At 39.5% G+C, this 15,649-nt stretch overlaps 1 protein-coding gene across 2 annotated transcripts in view; it reads left to right on the forward strand.

Moving 5' to 3' along the window:
• Nucleotides 1–15,649, forward strand: part of LOC120518316 (potassium voltage-gated channel subfamily H member 5) — a 407,701-nt gene that overhangs the window by 60,124 nt on the left and 331,928 nt on the right. For both annotated transcript variants that reach the window (XM_039741054.1, XM_039741052.1), the window contains exon 5: nt 9,539–9,654. In XM_039741054.1, the coding sequence (XP_039596988.1) occupies nt 9,539–9,654 (116 nt within the window). The remainder of the gene's footprint in view (nt 1–9,538; nt 9,655–15,649) is intronic.

Raw genomic sequence — 15,649 nt, forward strand, 5'->3', positions numbered from 1 at the left:
TATTTTGACTCCTTCTTATGTGGTAGCTAGTGGCACAGGAAGCATTGTGCAAGTAAAGGGAAGAACTAATTCCACTAAATATCAACAAATCCTTGAGGAGAATGTCAGACAGTTAGTATGGAATCTGTGGCTGAACAAAGAATGGCTTCTACAACAAGAAAGCGTTTTGAAACACACTTCAAAATCTACTATAAAGTACCTCAAGAAGTATAAGAAAAAAAAAAAGTTTTTGAATGGCCCCACACAGTTCCCAGACTTGAACATCATTAAAAATCTGGGGGTTGATGTTAATTATGCTTTGCATGCAAGACAGCCCAAGAATGTCTCACAGCTGGAAGTAATCTGCATGGACAAGTGGGGAAACATCTCCAAGAAAAGAATTCAAAAACTCATGGCTGGCTACAAAAAACATTTGCAAGCTGTGATTTTTAAACAAAGGGAGCGTTACTAAGTATTGACTTAGTAGGGTGCCCAAATTTTTGCAAATGCCACATTTACACTTTTTTCTTTTTTCCATTTTTTCATTTCATCAGATAATTCTTAACTATACATTATCATTTTCATAAAAATGCCATTGTTTTAATTTGTTTGCTGTTGAAGTTGTATTTACTTCTAGACAAGTTGCCTGTCAAAGGCAGGTAATAGAATAAATATTACAATATTTTATATCTCTTACCCTACGAGTACATTCAGCACCTTTCCTCTGTATTCACGTGTCTAAACCTCTCCTGACTAGTGCTCCCTCTCTTCTGCATGTTCCTGTAAAGCCTGCTTATCACGCTCTGTCATTATGTTTGAGGTGCTTTGCTCACCTCCTGCCCACTTGTATACTTCCCATCTTTGAAGGTGACTGCCAACATGCCTCCTACACCCTTACTCCTGATCATGTGCATCACACTCACACGTCCTCTTTCAATTGCATCACCAAAACCAAACTGACTAATCATACCAAAGCCAGACTGACCAATCAGATTTCTCATAAGAACAGGAAACACACGTAGACCTTAGTGTTTTATTATATAGCATATAGGTTTATTACTTCAAAAGTCAACAAAATGTATCATTTGGCCAGGGATGTCCATACATTTACATGGAACAGTGGAATAGTTCTATCTTTTTCTAACCATTGTCAGGGATGCCAGGGGCCATGATCCTGCCGACTACGCCAGATGTGGACGCGGCCCGGACACAGACAGGCGGACATGTTAAAAAACCACCACACGTTTATTCACAAACAATATTTACAATAATTGGTCACTAAGACCCAGTCACGTGCACAATACCCCAAACACAGTCCTGGCCACACAATGCCTTGTCTTCGGGCCGCCTCCACACTCTCTTCTTTCCTCGTCCTGCTTCCACCCGACTCCTGCCTCGAATGAAGGGAGATGGCCCCTTTTATATATGACCCAGATGAGCCCCAGGTGTTCCCGGCATTCCTCCTCTAGCCACGCCCCAGCGTGGAGGAAGTGCCGGCTGTCCTCCCGGTGTGGCGGAAGTGCTGGGGTAACAGGTCCCCAAGGCATTGGGGCGCCTCCTGCCGGTGACCACGGGCCCCTATAGGGTGGAGCTTCCATGCCCCGTACCCGTGGCCCCCAAAGCAACCAGGAAGGCGACCCCCACGTGATCCAGGGTGGGCGCAGACCCACATCCAGTCCCTCATGGCGTCCCGGCCGCGTCATGGCCCCTGGCATCCCTGACACCATTTATTCCAGTTCATTGTTGTAGGATTAAGGCAAGAAGCAGCTCTGAGCAGAATGTCAGTCCATTGTAGGAAACACTGAAGTGCACACCTACATTCACTCTTACCTCGGCATGTTAGACTCTTCAAATCAATCTAAGATGTCTATCTTTGGAATGTGGGTGGAAAAATATGGAGTACTTGGAAACACCAAACAGTCAATAATTGAGCAGGGATTCAAACTCAGCGTCCTGATTGTGTGATGCAGCAGCCAAGCCATCCACAGAAAAAAACAAAATGAAATTGCTCTTAGTAAATATTTGAACACCCACTGCCCCCTTTTAGAGTGAAGGCTCCTCTTCCCCATAGGTACTTTAAAAAACTCTGTCCCTCCTTTTTCTAGTTTGCTTATCCAGTTCAAGGCTACGGCTACATTAAGAAATTGTTTTATAGAAGGTATATTGGCATTCAGTGCCAGTCCAACACTCCTACCTGCCCTGATGAATGGCATTTGCATGTGTCATTTGTATGTGAAGGAGAGCCTTTTGACCTCACCTAGCACTCATATCATGGGCTTCACGCCTTTCCCCATGTGACCTATTCCATTGCCACAATGCCAGCTGGGATGTCACTTCAAATCAGTATTTATTACCAGGCTTTTGTAAAATTATTGAAGCCGCCCCTTTGAATCAGCCTTATCAACATTTCAGCCAATCTGTCAACCTTAAAAGGCCCTCTGGAGGAACATTCAGCAACAGTTTCTTTTGCTTGTAATGAATCGCCTCTGACCTCATGGGACCTGCAATGTTCATGGTGCTGAGAGATGAATGTACATATTGGTGTTTGTACTCATTTAATTTCCTGCCTGTTGTTGGTTGAGTGATTCAGGAGTATTTTTAGGCATTGTTCTTTCAAACATGTGAGCTCTTTTCATTTGTATTATGTTTATTTTGTCAATTTAGCTTTATTTTATAGCATAACTAAATGTATATATGCTTTATATAGTGCCCTACAAAATACATTTATTCATCTTACCTGATATTCTTATTACATTTAATCTACAAATATAATCAATTACTGGTAGCACAGTAGTTAGTAGTTGTTGCATCACAGCTTCATACACCGGGATTCAATGCCAAGTTCAGTCTGTCTATGGCAAGGTGGCACATCTGTCTGAATTTTTAATGGGGTGTGCATGAACCTGCTTAGTGGTTGACTGGTTTCCCATCAGGGTTGATTTTTGTTTTTGCCTTGTGCTCAAGGATTGCAGGGGTGGGCTCAGAACATGGGAGCAAAGAGGATGGTTGTTGATGGTTGAGCTATGCACCACAGAGATGACGTCCCTGAGAACAGCTTGTAAATAGTATTATCCCAGAGGTTGCTATAAATCTTCACTTCTTGGGATGTTGAACCATATACATTTATTCCTTTAGCAGAGGCTTTAGTCCAAAGAGGCTCACAAATCAAAAATGCATAAAAATAAACCTGGAATCATTCAAACACTAAACCACAGACTGTCATTGAAATTGTTCCACATGTGCAAGTCAACCAGATGTACCACAGCTTAAAGGATAATTTCAGTATTTTCAAGTTGAAATTATTTTTCACAATTATGGCATACATTAATTTGTCTTTGGAAACTATGCTCTTAAGTGAAGCATTTTTAAATCCAGAATTAACTACTATACTTCTGTACCATATTTTAAAAACTTGTAGTGACAAGTTCAGAAGTGAGTCATGAAATGTGGCTCATAATGTGCTTTTAAAAAGTGGAGATGTGTACTCTAGATGTTGTGGCATCCGGCCAGGGCTGGAGCCCAGGAGGGACGCCCAGGAGGACCGGAGGAGGGCTTGTACCTCCGCCAGACCGTGAGGGGGCAACCGCTCTGGTTACGTTGGGAGCCACGGGTAGAGGGCTTGGAAGCCCAGCTCTGTAAGGACCCGTGGCCACCGCCAGGCGGTGCCCCAGTGCCTGAACAACCCTGGGGAAGAAGACAGGGGACACCCGGAGGGCTTCCGAGTGCGCAGCCGGCACTTCCGCCACACAGGGGCGTTTCTGCGGAGGGGTGCCGGGAAGCAGCTGGAGCCCATCCGGGTTCCTATTTAAGGGGCCGCCTCCCTTCAGTCAGTAGCGGAAATCGGGTGGAAGAGAGACGGAGCTGGAGAGAGGACTGGAGGTGGCCAGAAAGGCTAAAAGACTGTGTGCCCTGGACATTGGGGGAACGGTGCTGGAGGCACTGGGAAGTGCACTAACTGTAAATATTGTAAATAAACGTGTGTGTTGGGTGAAACAACGATGTCCGTCTGTCTGTGTCCGGGTTGAAGTTCACAATGTCTGTGTAGAATGGCATCAATGGCTGTCACTGCTGTTAATCAATTAATACTAGCATAGTAGCTCTGTCCCACTGAGTGACTAGATCAGCTTTTATCAGCGCAGGAGCAAGGGAGCAGTCAGTGCTGCTGCTTCACAGCTCAAATCTCAAACCAATCACCATCTGAGGGAAGCCTGCACATACTACCTGTCTTCTTTTGGATTTTCTGTAATGTCTTTGGTTTCCTTCTACACCCAAAAGAGGAACACATTAAAATGATTGATACTACCTTTGCTCTCAGTCAGTGAGTTCCCTGAGGTTGACTGGCTCCTTGTTCAGGGTGGTTCAGCTTTGCCCTTGTTGCTTCTGCCATGCCCTCCCTGTGGTACTGATATAAATCAGATATGTTCTGAAAAGGAATGAAAGGACCTTAACAAAGTATATTGTGCTTGTCAAGTCTTTATTGTGCCTTAATACTAACTGCTTTCTTCTGCCTTACTCACTACCACTTGTGTCTCTGATTGGAACTAAGTGATCGTATAAAATGGAAAAAAAATAGCTATGAAAACCATCACGTGATCAGTGTCAGGTCAGGTGTCAGTGCTCAGGACCACTTAAACAATGACTTATTGGCTTTGGTCAGCAGCTGATACTGAAATGATATGGTCACCCAGTCAGTTGTACACAGAGACTGTGCAGACAAAGCTAGTTTTTCATATACTGGGTATTCTAACCTTACGCCAGTGTCACATTAGATGACTTCTAGTTGGAGGGGATGATTGCATCTGCTGATCTGTTTATCTGAGTATGTCAGATTACACAGCTAGAAATTGTTAGAGAGGACTGTGTGACAACTTTCTAGTACAGTTTCACAAATTGCAAAGTATCACATGTTCATTTTTTGACAGCCAATAACCTAATTCCAAGATGGACCCAGTGACTGTGCAAAGGTTTTACAGGTATCGGAAGTTCAGCAGCAGCATCGGCTCTTTTTTGTTCTTTTTTTCATTCTAATGTGGTATGTAAAACACAAAATGTCAGACAGAGGAGCCTCGATTTTGTTTGCAGAGTCCAAAATACCTGCATTCTTCCTTCCTTGAGCACACTGGATGAGCTCTTATTTAGCTCACTTTTATAACTTAAGACAACATCAATGTTGCAGTGACCAAAGTCACGTAAGCTGCAAAATGGTGTTCTGTACATACAGGGTGATCCAGATCTAATTATGCAGATTCAGATCGTCTGGATGATTTTGATTTATGCGGGGATGATTCCAGTTCGGTGCGAAGATGATTCTTCATGTCGTCAGTTCGCACACTTCTCGATGGTCCAGAATTTTTCGTGTGATTCTCTATGTATTAAACTTAATAAGTTATAGCGTATTGAAAATTGCATGATTAGATCTGAACCACCCTATATAAAAAAATCAACACATTAATGAAATACAACTTTTAAAATTCAAAGTTCAAAAATGTGAAATAACTGCATAAATGGATTCCTTGTGAATAATATGTACAAAAGATAGTCTAATACAATATCTGATCAGTGTGATGTCTTGTACTTGATGCATTCATGATATTGATCTGTGTTCTTTATTTTTTTCAAATTACTGTTGGTACCTTTACAAAAGCAAATGGTCCTGGACTGTTGACATCTCTACAATGGCTTGTACTGCATATACTTAAATGTAAAATGCTCAAACCTGAAGTGAAAACACTTGATTAAAACAAAAAAAGGTCCTTATTTTAATGGTGAAACTAACAGGCTTCAGCCTTCAAGTCCCAACGCCAAACTGAGAAGTTCAGGTTGCACATGACGCGTACACACACCCAAGGATAACCTAGAACACTGCAGGGCCAATGGGGCAACCCCATGGGTCAGACATAGGCTTGTACACCCTGGCATGGAGATAGTTTCACTTTCTACAAAAAGCCATATTGTTCTAGATATGAAATAATTTATTTACATTTAATAAGAAGTTAAATTACTGAGGAAAATGTATTACTTATTTTGCACAACATCTGGTGAGGCTGTCCCTACTAGCTTTTAATGCAGAAACACTACTGCCTGTTAAAATTTTTTATTCTATCCCTTTTCTCTTGCTTGTTTTGCCTTCTTATTTCACTTACACATTCCAAACTCATTATTTTTTCTTAAACAGCAGTCAGATCACACTGAGATTCAAATGTCAAAATAGACACCAGCTAACTGGGTCCCAGTTGCGCTGTTGTGTACTTTCCTCTGTTAGCTGTTCAGAGAGAAGTGCGAAAAATAAAAAAATGAAGGGGTTGATGATAACTAATCCACTTTGGTGAACAAAACAGAAAGGTGGAATATTCACTGGTAAGGATTTCTGATGCAGAACAATGAACGTAGGAAGAAGACACGAGGTGTGTCTGTTAAATAACGAGACTGATTAAATAACTCACCTTTATTTATGAGTATTACAATTTTAATGCTTGTCCCCTTCAATATACTCCCCATTTGCACTAATACATTGCTGCAGTCTTGTTTTCCACTGGTCGAAGGCATGGAGCAAATCAATTTCTGTCAGCTGTTTTAACACACCGGCTGTTTACTTCTTTACAGCATCAACTCATTCAAAATGTGTCCCTTTAAGTTAAACTTTTTTTTTTTTTTAACTTTTGGGAAAGATCAAAGTCGCACGGTGCTAAATCGGGCGAATATGGAGGATGTTCAAGTGTGGTAATGTGCTTGTCGGTCAGAAACTGCTTTACAGAAAGTGCTGTGTGAGCAGGCGCATTGTCCTGGTGAAAAATGAACCCATTTTCCCACAGTTGCGGCCATTTTTTTCTGACTTTTTCTCTCAGCTTTGTCAAAACTTCCTTATAATAATGCTGGTTAACTGTTGTGCCTTCTGGAACAAATTATTCCAAAATTACACCCTTGATATTGAAAAACACAATGAGCATGGCTTTGAATTTTAACTTGCTTTGACGAGCTTCTTTCATTCTTGGTCCAGGGCGTTCATCATCTTCGACATTGTCACGTCCCTCGCTGAATCTTTTTTGCCACTCAAGCACACGTGCACGAGACAGGCAGTCATTCCCATAAGCTGTAGTAAGCGTTTGAAAACATTCTGTTGGTGTTTTGTGCAATTTTACTAAAAATTTCAAATTGACACGTTGTTCAACGTTTAAATTTAGCATTTTTTTGGCACACTACAGAAAACTCAACCAAACTAAATGGCGACTCACAATCAACTGAATGTCATAGAGTGTTGCTGCTTGTCATGCTGGTTCTTATGCACTTATAACCGGTTCTGACTGCTTTGTTTACTAGGTGGGATCACAGTCTTGTTATTTAATAGACATACTTCGTAATATACTGAAGTTCTTGCTTTATCAATGGTAGTAGGCCCAGCAGTATCTCAGTTGAAAAAGCCTTCCCCATCATCTTCTGGAGCCTTACATTGTTACTAGAAACTTGAAAATGAAATGACAAAGGAGTGTTATAGACACGTCTAAAAGACTGGGTATATCAAAGGTGCCCTGTGAGAGCTGGGTGACAAAGAGCATTCAATATGACAAGCCTAGCAGCTTTTACAATAATAGCAAACAAATCTGAGTGGCAACAAGTCAGGCGATGCAGCCCTTTCAGAAGCCCACTCTCAGCTGCCTTACATCCCTCATTGGAGGAGCCAATTTGCCTGCAATCAGTTGTTATTTGCAAATCAATGAAGCTGAACAAAATGCTTTATTGATCTCAGATTTAGTCATATTTATAAAAGTGCTGCCTTTGTACAGAAATTTCCAAGTGACATATTTTCAAGACAAATACACCTGGTTTGGGGGCTGGACTGTCAAAGATGTACTGATGTATGGCTGCACTTAAATCAGGCAGGATAGGCGAAATCACAAATCTTGATACTGACACTGTTTATTTCAGCTAATGAAATTGAGTATCCACAGGCTCATTCAATTCTTTAGTTTTATTGAAAATATCAACTCACCACCTGCTAAGGAATACATTTCCTGATCCTCTCTGCAGGTAAAGTAATCCGTATTTACTCCATTTGGAAAAAAAAAATTATACTAAAGCTTTGCATTCAAAAAGCATCTTGGCGTCTTGGTTATGATATGAAGAGTAGTCCTTTTATAAGGTTCACCTATTTATTTGCTATCAGAACTGTCAGGACCAGGCCAAGGGGATGTCCACATAACACCTGGCTGCGGCAAATAGATTGTAGGACTGGACTGTGAGTCTGCATGGGGAGTTGCCAACCAGGATCCAGAGCTGTTTCATTGTGTGGAGGGTGCGGCAACGCGCGGTACCAATGCATGCTCCCCAACCTGACCTGACCTGGCCTGATCTGAGAGGTGTCTGTGCTCCAACTGTACTTGTAAGGTCAGAAAACCGAAACGTCAACCAAACTAATCATATTATTTTTTCAATCTGCCCTTAAAATTTAGAAATGTTTAATCTCTTTGACAAAATGCATCCACTAAAGGATATCTGGGGTGCCATATTTATACAGGTAGGACTATGGTATCACTCAGTGGTTGTGGCAATCAGAAGTATGTGACAATAAAAGATGCAAATAGTTTGGAAAAAAACCCTATAATGAGTATAAAAAATGAAAAAAGAAGCAGATACATTAACCACAACAATCATTCACATATATATCTTGTCCAAAATTCTCTAAAATATACCCAGTGTGAGATCCAACCTGTGACCTACATTGGTAGCTCAACTGTTTTGAAAGTGTTCTAAACTCACATTATTTTGGACAAAAGCAATTGTATAGGTGTCAATAGCCATGGATCTAAAATCACTCCTAATTCAGAAATAGCAATATTTGGAGAAATACCAAATGGAATAAAACGTGCTAAGAAAAATAATTTGTAACTGCTTGCATGAAGACTCATTTGGCTCAACTGGAAACATTCTAGTCAGCCATAAGTGAGAAAATTGGATTTTCTATATTTTTCTGCAAATGGATCTGACTTCAGCTCTTCTTCCACTACCGCTTTGCCTGTGACTTTAAAATGACACTTGGGTATAGAACAGAAGAATCAGCTTCCCCGACTGAGTTTCTGTCAATCTATATCTCTGCTAGTTTGCAGTTTTCACATTTAGAAAGAGTGTTGTTAGGGAATTTTCTTATAAAATAACAGCTAAGATCACTAATGTAATAGTTTCAATGTACATTCTTTATTACAACAGATCAGAGGGAGCATCTAAGTTTCAACAGCCTACAGAATACTTTGTGAATTTTCCCTTGGGATTAATAAAGCATCTATCTATCTATCTATCTATCTATCTATCTATCTATCTATCTATCTATCTATCTATCTATCTATCTATCTATCTATCTAATATACAGTTAATGTGCTTTTAATACGCTTTTGGCACAAATCAAAACAAAAAGAATAATGTAGCCCATCTTACGCCCATGTTTTACGTAGATAGAAAGGCACCAAAATATCTGGGGAGATTAAGAATTTGGCACAACAATTTTTCATTGAATATGAACTGCTTCCCACAGTAATTGGCCTGCATTTTATTTTTTAATTTTTTTCAGGATGGACAAAATTTGCTCGTTTGACACGGGCCTTGACCAACAGCCGAAGTGTTTTGCAGCAGCTAACGCCAATGAACAAAGCTGATGTGAGCCACAAGCACTCAAGGTTGGCAGAGGTTAGTATCTGATATTCCTTCCAATGTACCCATTTGATATTCAGTAACTGAAAACTTTGGAAATGAAAACAAACAGCAGGAGGCCAAAGAGAATTTATATACTGTCCAAAAAAAAGGCGACTGTTTCTGTCCCCTACCATTTATTATATGAGGGGCACACCTACCTACACTAAAAGAAAATGACTGTGGGAGGTGATGTCAGGAGGCACCTTACTGACTGACTGACTGGTTGTAGTAACACTTAGAGCAGCTCTGCTTGCCTGTGGTACCTTCTCAGGTTGATGACTACTTGAGCATCTCATGTCAGGACTGCCTCAGTAAAAAAAGGGTAATGAAATAACTTAAAGTAGCAAATTAACATTTACATCAGGCTGACTTATGTACAGTAAATCCCCTGGTGCTCACTAATTAATTGATAAGCCCTAATTACAGCCGCTCTTGGCTATTGTGGGAGTTCTTTATATCTTTATTTGCTGTTTTCTCTGTCTGTTAGTTCCCTGCCGTGACCTTTTCTGGATGTTTATTTTGGAATGTTTAACGGATAGTCTGTTGTTAGTGTCAGACATCTACTGCCTGTTTCTATTTAGTGGTGCTCAGATGGTACCTTTCTGATTTTGCTTCCCTGTGAAATGGATTCTACTCTCTAGTTCAGTAGACAAGTGGTGAATTGGTGAATTTGAATGGTGTATTAAGCCCCTTTGCCTCAAACTCTGGAAGAGGGGTATGCATTTTGCCCCTGTCAAAAGTTTCTGAAGTTTGCATTTTCTACTCATTACAATGAGCACATTTTCATGGTACTACAGTTTTCATCATGTGCAAGTTAGGTTATTTAGGTGTGTAAGAGACACTTTTGTTAAAGGAAAATGCAGAGTACTCATAATAAAACTATTAAAAATATATCTTTTATAAGCTAACCTAATTGTAGACTACCAGTAAGACCTCATTATAATGATGAAGTAAATTCTAGGAACATTGGAAGATTATGGAAGATTCAAATTGAAAATTAATTATGTTAATGTAGGAGTCATGATCAATATTTAGGACAATCTACAGAAAGGAAAAATGTAAAGGAACTATGCTATTAACTAAAACCAACACATTAACCAAAACACAAACTCAAAATTTAGAATCAAGCCCTAATGAACTCTTCATTTTTAAAATGCTCTATGTTATGATCACATCCCAGACATAAAGGCTATAACCATTGCATTTCTCCAAAAGCACACTCAACTAATGAATAATTAATATTTGTTAAGAAAGTACCCAAAACAGCCATTAGGTAAAAATAAACAAGAGAGAACATAATTAACCAACTAAAAAATCCAAGTGACTAAAAAAAAGTAAAAAACAAACAAACAAATAAACAAATAAACAAAACACCTCAAACCTAAACTTAAATAAACAGCGGAAAAACTGAAGAAAAGCTAGACAACATAATGAGGAAGCAAGTTAAATTAATTCCTCAGTTTAGGCTAGACCTAAAGCATTTACAGACATCCATCCATCCATCCATCCATCCTCTTCCGCTTATAGATCATTGGGTCGCGGACCCGATATTAAAGACTGACATTAAAGTCTAAATCAGAAAGTAACCATTAATCCAAATTATAATAAAATCAAAACTATGAACTTAACCTGATCAGAAAAGAAATGAACAATGAATTCCCTAAATCTGAAAGGGACAACCAGAATCAAATACAATAAATGTACAGAACCAAAATGAAAAATATCAAAGATGAGGATTATTTTAAAATTTAGAACGACAATGGCTTTTAAAAGAAGACAAGCAGGCAATAGTAAAGAATGGTAAAGAGCTAGCATATGGCACAGTGAGGAGCTGTACCTGGCAGGAGTCTTATAGAGTTTTCTCAGATTACCAACCCTTGAAGAACCGCAACACATTTGAGAATAAAAGACTGGGGAAAAAATATAAATAAAATGCAAACAGGACAATAGTAAGAAAAAAACAAAAGATTCCAATGCATTCTTGACACTCTACATGAGACTAGGTTGTTCCTTATTTTAATCCAAAGTCTGGATACCTGCCCAAGTGTGTTGCTGTCTTTTATATTTTCAGCACGATAATATCACATGCTATGTTGTATTAACTCATTGTTAAAATTGAGAAAAATAGAAAGGCTTGCATATTGTGTTGATTGATTTGGGGAAGGCTTATGATAGGGTGCAATATCAAGAGGTCTTGAAATACATCAGGGAAGAAATTCTACCAGAGAAGTATGTTAGGATTGTCCAGGATATGTATGAAGGAGTGGCGACTCGGGTTAAAAGCAGTATTAGGATTACAGGCATGATTTCAGTGAGAATAGGTCTGCATTGAGGATCTTCCTTAAGCTCTTATTCCCTTGATATGGTTATGGTTGTGTTGACTCATGGGATAAACAACCAATCTCACTGGCAAATGCTTTTTACTCCAGAAAGAAGGAAGTTGAAGGAAAGTTAGAAGAACTGAGAAGGGCTTTGGAAGATAGATTATTGAAACTAAATAGAAGGTGTCGCAGGGAAACGGGAAATTTTCAATTGACGTTCTATGCACGAATAAACATATTACAAAATGCATTTAATGATGAAATGTATTGTACAGGATATGCAATTAATGATGGTAATCAATATTCATTCAATATTCATCTTATGTTTTGAAGAAAACATCATGAAGGTGTTGTCCATTTCTCTGTACACATTCCGACAGCCTGTTGTGGAAATTCTGCATTGCTTGACGTAACATGTCAAGAGGAATGCCAGCGATTTCCTCTTCAATCCTCCTTTTTAGTTCAGTAATGGTTGTAGGATGTGTGCGGTACACTTGGTTTTTAAGATGTCCCCACAGAAAAAATATCAAACAGTGAGATCTGGGGATCTCGGAGGCCATGGAATGTCACCGTTCCGTGAAATGACGTGCTTTCCAAACAATTGTCGAATAGCTGCCATCAATTGTTAGGGAGTATGTGAAGTGGCTCCACCTGGGAATTTCTTTTTGAAGGCTAAACCCATTTCTTTGAAATTATGCACCCATGTTGTAATTGCATGACCAGACAGGACACGATCATGATGTCCTAACTGGTAATAACGCTGAAATTCCCTTTGAGCAGAAGTCACACTATCGCTAATCTTATAAAAGGCTTTCTTGTTGCGCACACTCCACTGCTCTATTATAAATAATGGCAAGGGGTTCTAAACGAGGTCACATTGGTCCCAAACAACTGCCAACGCCCCAGGGTTGCCAACACCTAGTTCCAAAATATCGTTGATATTTCATTATGATAAGGATTCAGAAGTTAGCCTGCAGGGAGAACTACTGAAAAGAGTGGATAAGTTTAATTATCTCAGATCAATGGTAGCACAAGATGGAAAATTGAATGCAGAGGTAATTCACAGAGTAAAGTGTGGATGGAACAATTGGAAGAAGGTATCAGAAATATCGTGCAATTAAAGAATTAAGAAGAATGTTAAAGGTAAGATATTTAAGACAGTGGTAAGGCCAGCAATGTTGTATGAAGCTGAGACTAGGGCAGTAAAGGGAGCACAGGAGAAGAAAATGAATGTGGAAGAGATGAGAATCTTGAGGTGGTTGTGTGGAGTTACAAATAAATATAGAATAAGAAATTAGACAATCAGAGGTACAACAAATATAAGAGATATTTAAAAAGGTGCAGGAAAGCAAGCTGAAGTGGTATGGACATGTGATGAGGAGAGACAATAAAAATGTAGGCAAAAGAGTGATGGGAATGGATTTATAGGAGAAGAGACAATAAGGGATTGGATGGACAGGTAAAGGAAGACCTGAAGGAAATGTGTCTGATTGGGGAGGTGGTGCAGGACTGAACAGCTTGAAGACGGTTGATTAGTCACATCTGCCCCACACAGAAGCAGGAAAAATTAAAGATAAAGAAGAAGAAAAAGAGTGGTTAAAATGGTAGAACCCATCAACAAAAGGGCGAATGTTTTGACAAAAATTAATAACAACACAAATAAAAATAACAATACCTCAAAAATGTAACACTGAATATTTTTTGAAAATGATCTTGTTTTAGAAAGTAAATGAAGTGATAATGTAGTTTAACATTTTGTATGGATTCAGTCACCAATTATTACTTCATTTATCTGTGCACACTCTCACCAACGTATTCAGCCATTATTTCTTCACCAGTAACGGCGCATACACTTGACTTGAGCATTGCTAGTTTCCATCCTCTTTCTCTGTAAGTTCAGCATTCATTCACTCAGAGGTTGATGCGCTTGCTGCTTCCTGAGCAGCTCTCGTTTTCTCCATCCTAGCGGCCCACTTCTTCTCTTCTTTTGTTGGCATCTTTTTGCATTAAAACTGATTAAGTCAGTGTTTGTGTTGCAATTACTTATTACGTTTTCTTTAATTTTTCACTTAAGCTGGCACTTAAGTCTTCATTCTACCTCAAGAATAATTTAAGATATGAAAAGGTAGGGGAAGTGATGGCGAAGGTGGTAGGTATGCTAAGAGTTGATTCTACAATAAAATAAAATAAAGTAATAATAGAGTAATAATTCCAAAACTCTTTGCTTTAAATATAAAGCTGTAGTGCAGAGTCTCAGTGTAGTATATGTGTACCAAACTTCAGGCTACAGGTTATTTGATTTTTGACTGTCACCTTCCTGGATTGACCTTTGACCTTGGAGGTCAATCATCACCCCCAAAAGCTGATAGTAGACGTCACATAGTATATGTGTGTCAAATTTCAGGTCAATAGGTCAAACGGTTTGTGAGCTACAGGTGATTTAAAACCCTGGACAGACAAACGGGCAGCCACGGTAGCGTATTATATAAGACCAGTAACGGCATACTGCATGATAATGTGCAGTGAATGCACTTGACTTGAGTATTCATAGTTTTCATCCACTTTCTCTGTATGTTTAGCATTTGTTTGCTCAGAGGTTGATGCGCTTGCTGTTTCCTGAGCAGCTCTTCTTTTCTCCACCCTAGCGGCCCGCTGCTTTTTTTCTTTCGTCGGCAACTTTTTGCGTTAAAACTGATTGTTAGTTTTTGTGTTGCAATTACTTAGTACGTTTTTCTTAATTTTTCACTTAAGCTGGCATTTAAGTCTTAAATCTGCCTCAAGAATGATTAAAGATATGAAGAGGTAGGTTAAGTGACCGCGAAGGTGGTAGGGAATGAGAACAATGCACATACGCATGCACTGCATGGCCACCCTTCTGCACGCTGCCGAGAGTTGATTCTACAATAAAATAAAATAAAAATAAAAAGAGCAATAAAAATCATCACCCTGAAAGCGGATAGTAGACGTCACGTAGTATATGTGTACCAAATTTCAGGTCAATAGGTGAAACGGTTTGCGAGATACAGGTGATTTAAAATCCTGGACAGACAAACGAACAGCCACGGTAGCGTATTATAGAAGAAGATTTTGCCACTCTTCGTTTTTATCAATTGATCTATTTTATTTACTAACAAAAACAATATGTACTATTATCACAAAATATTCTCTAAATCAATCAATGAAGCAGACAATCAATCCTTTTCTTTTAACAGACCTGGGGGCTCCGCCCCCTGCTCGCTTCGCTCGCCCACCCCTGTGTTTGGTGTACCGGATATACAATTTAAAGAGATTGTTATTTTCATGGGAATTGTTACATATGCATTATTTTACTTTTACTTTAAAAACAATACTTTATTTCCAGCCCTGGGCGCGGTTACATCTCTTTCTCAGGACGTATAACGCTGCTCGCGTTGTGAAGGGGGGGGTGGCTGAATGCACGCTAAGGAGATGCTGTCGGATCATCAGCTGTCTTTCTGCTGCTAGCAGGCTGCCTGTTCTGCTTGTCGCATGTTGTTGTTTTAAGAGCTGGGAGCACATGATGCGTGTCTGCCAAAAGCAATCCAACAACTGCTAGGTTAGATGTCCGTGGACTTGTTTGAAATGATGGCTCACTGCCTTGTCTCTCGTGACACTGTAAAAACAATACTTGTCCTTTATTTCCGGCCCTG

Source organism: Polypterus senegalus, chromosome 18, assembly GCF_016835505.1.
Source record: "Polypterus senegalus isolate Bchr_013 chromosome 18, ASM1683550v1, whole genome shotgun sequence".
NCBI classification, from domain to species: Eukaryota; Metazoa; Chordata; class Cladistia; order Polypteriformes; family Polypteridae; genus Polypterus; species Polypterus senegalus.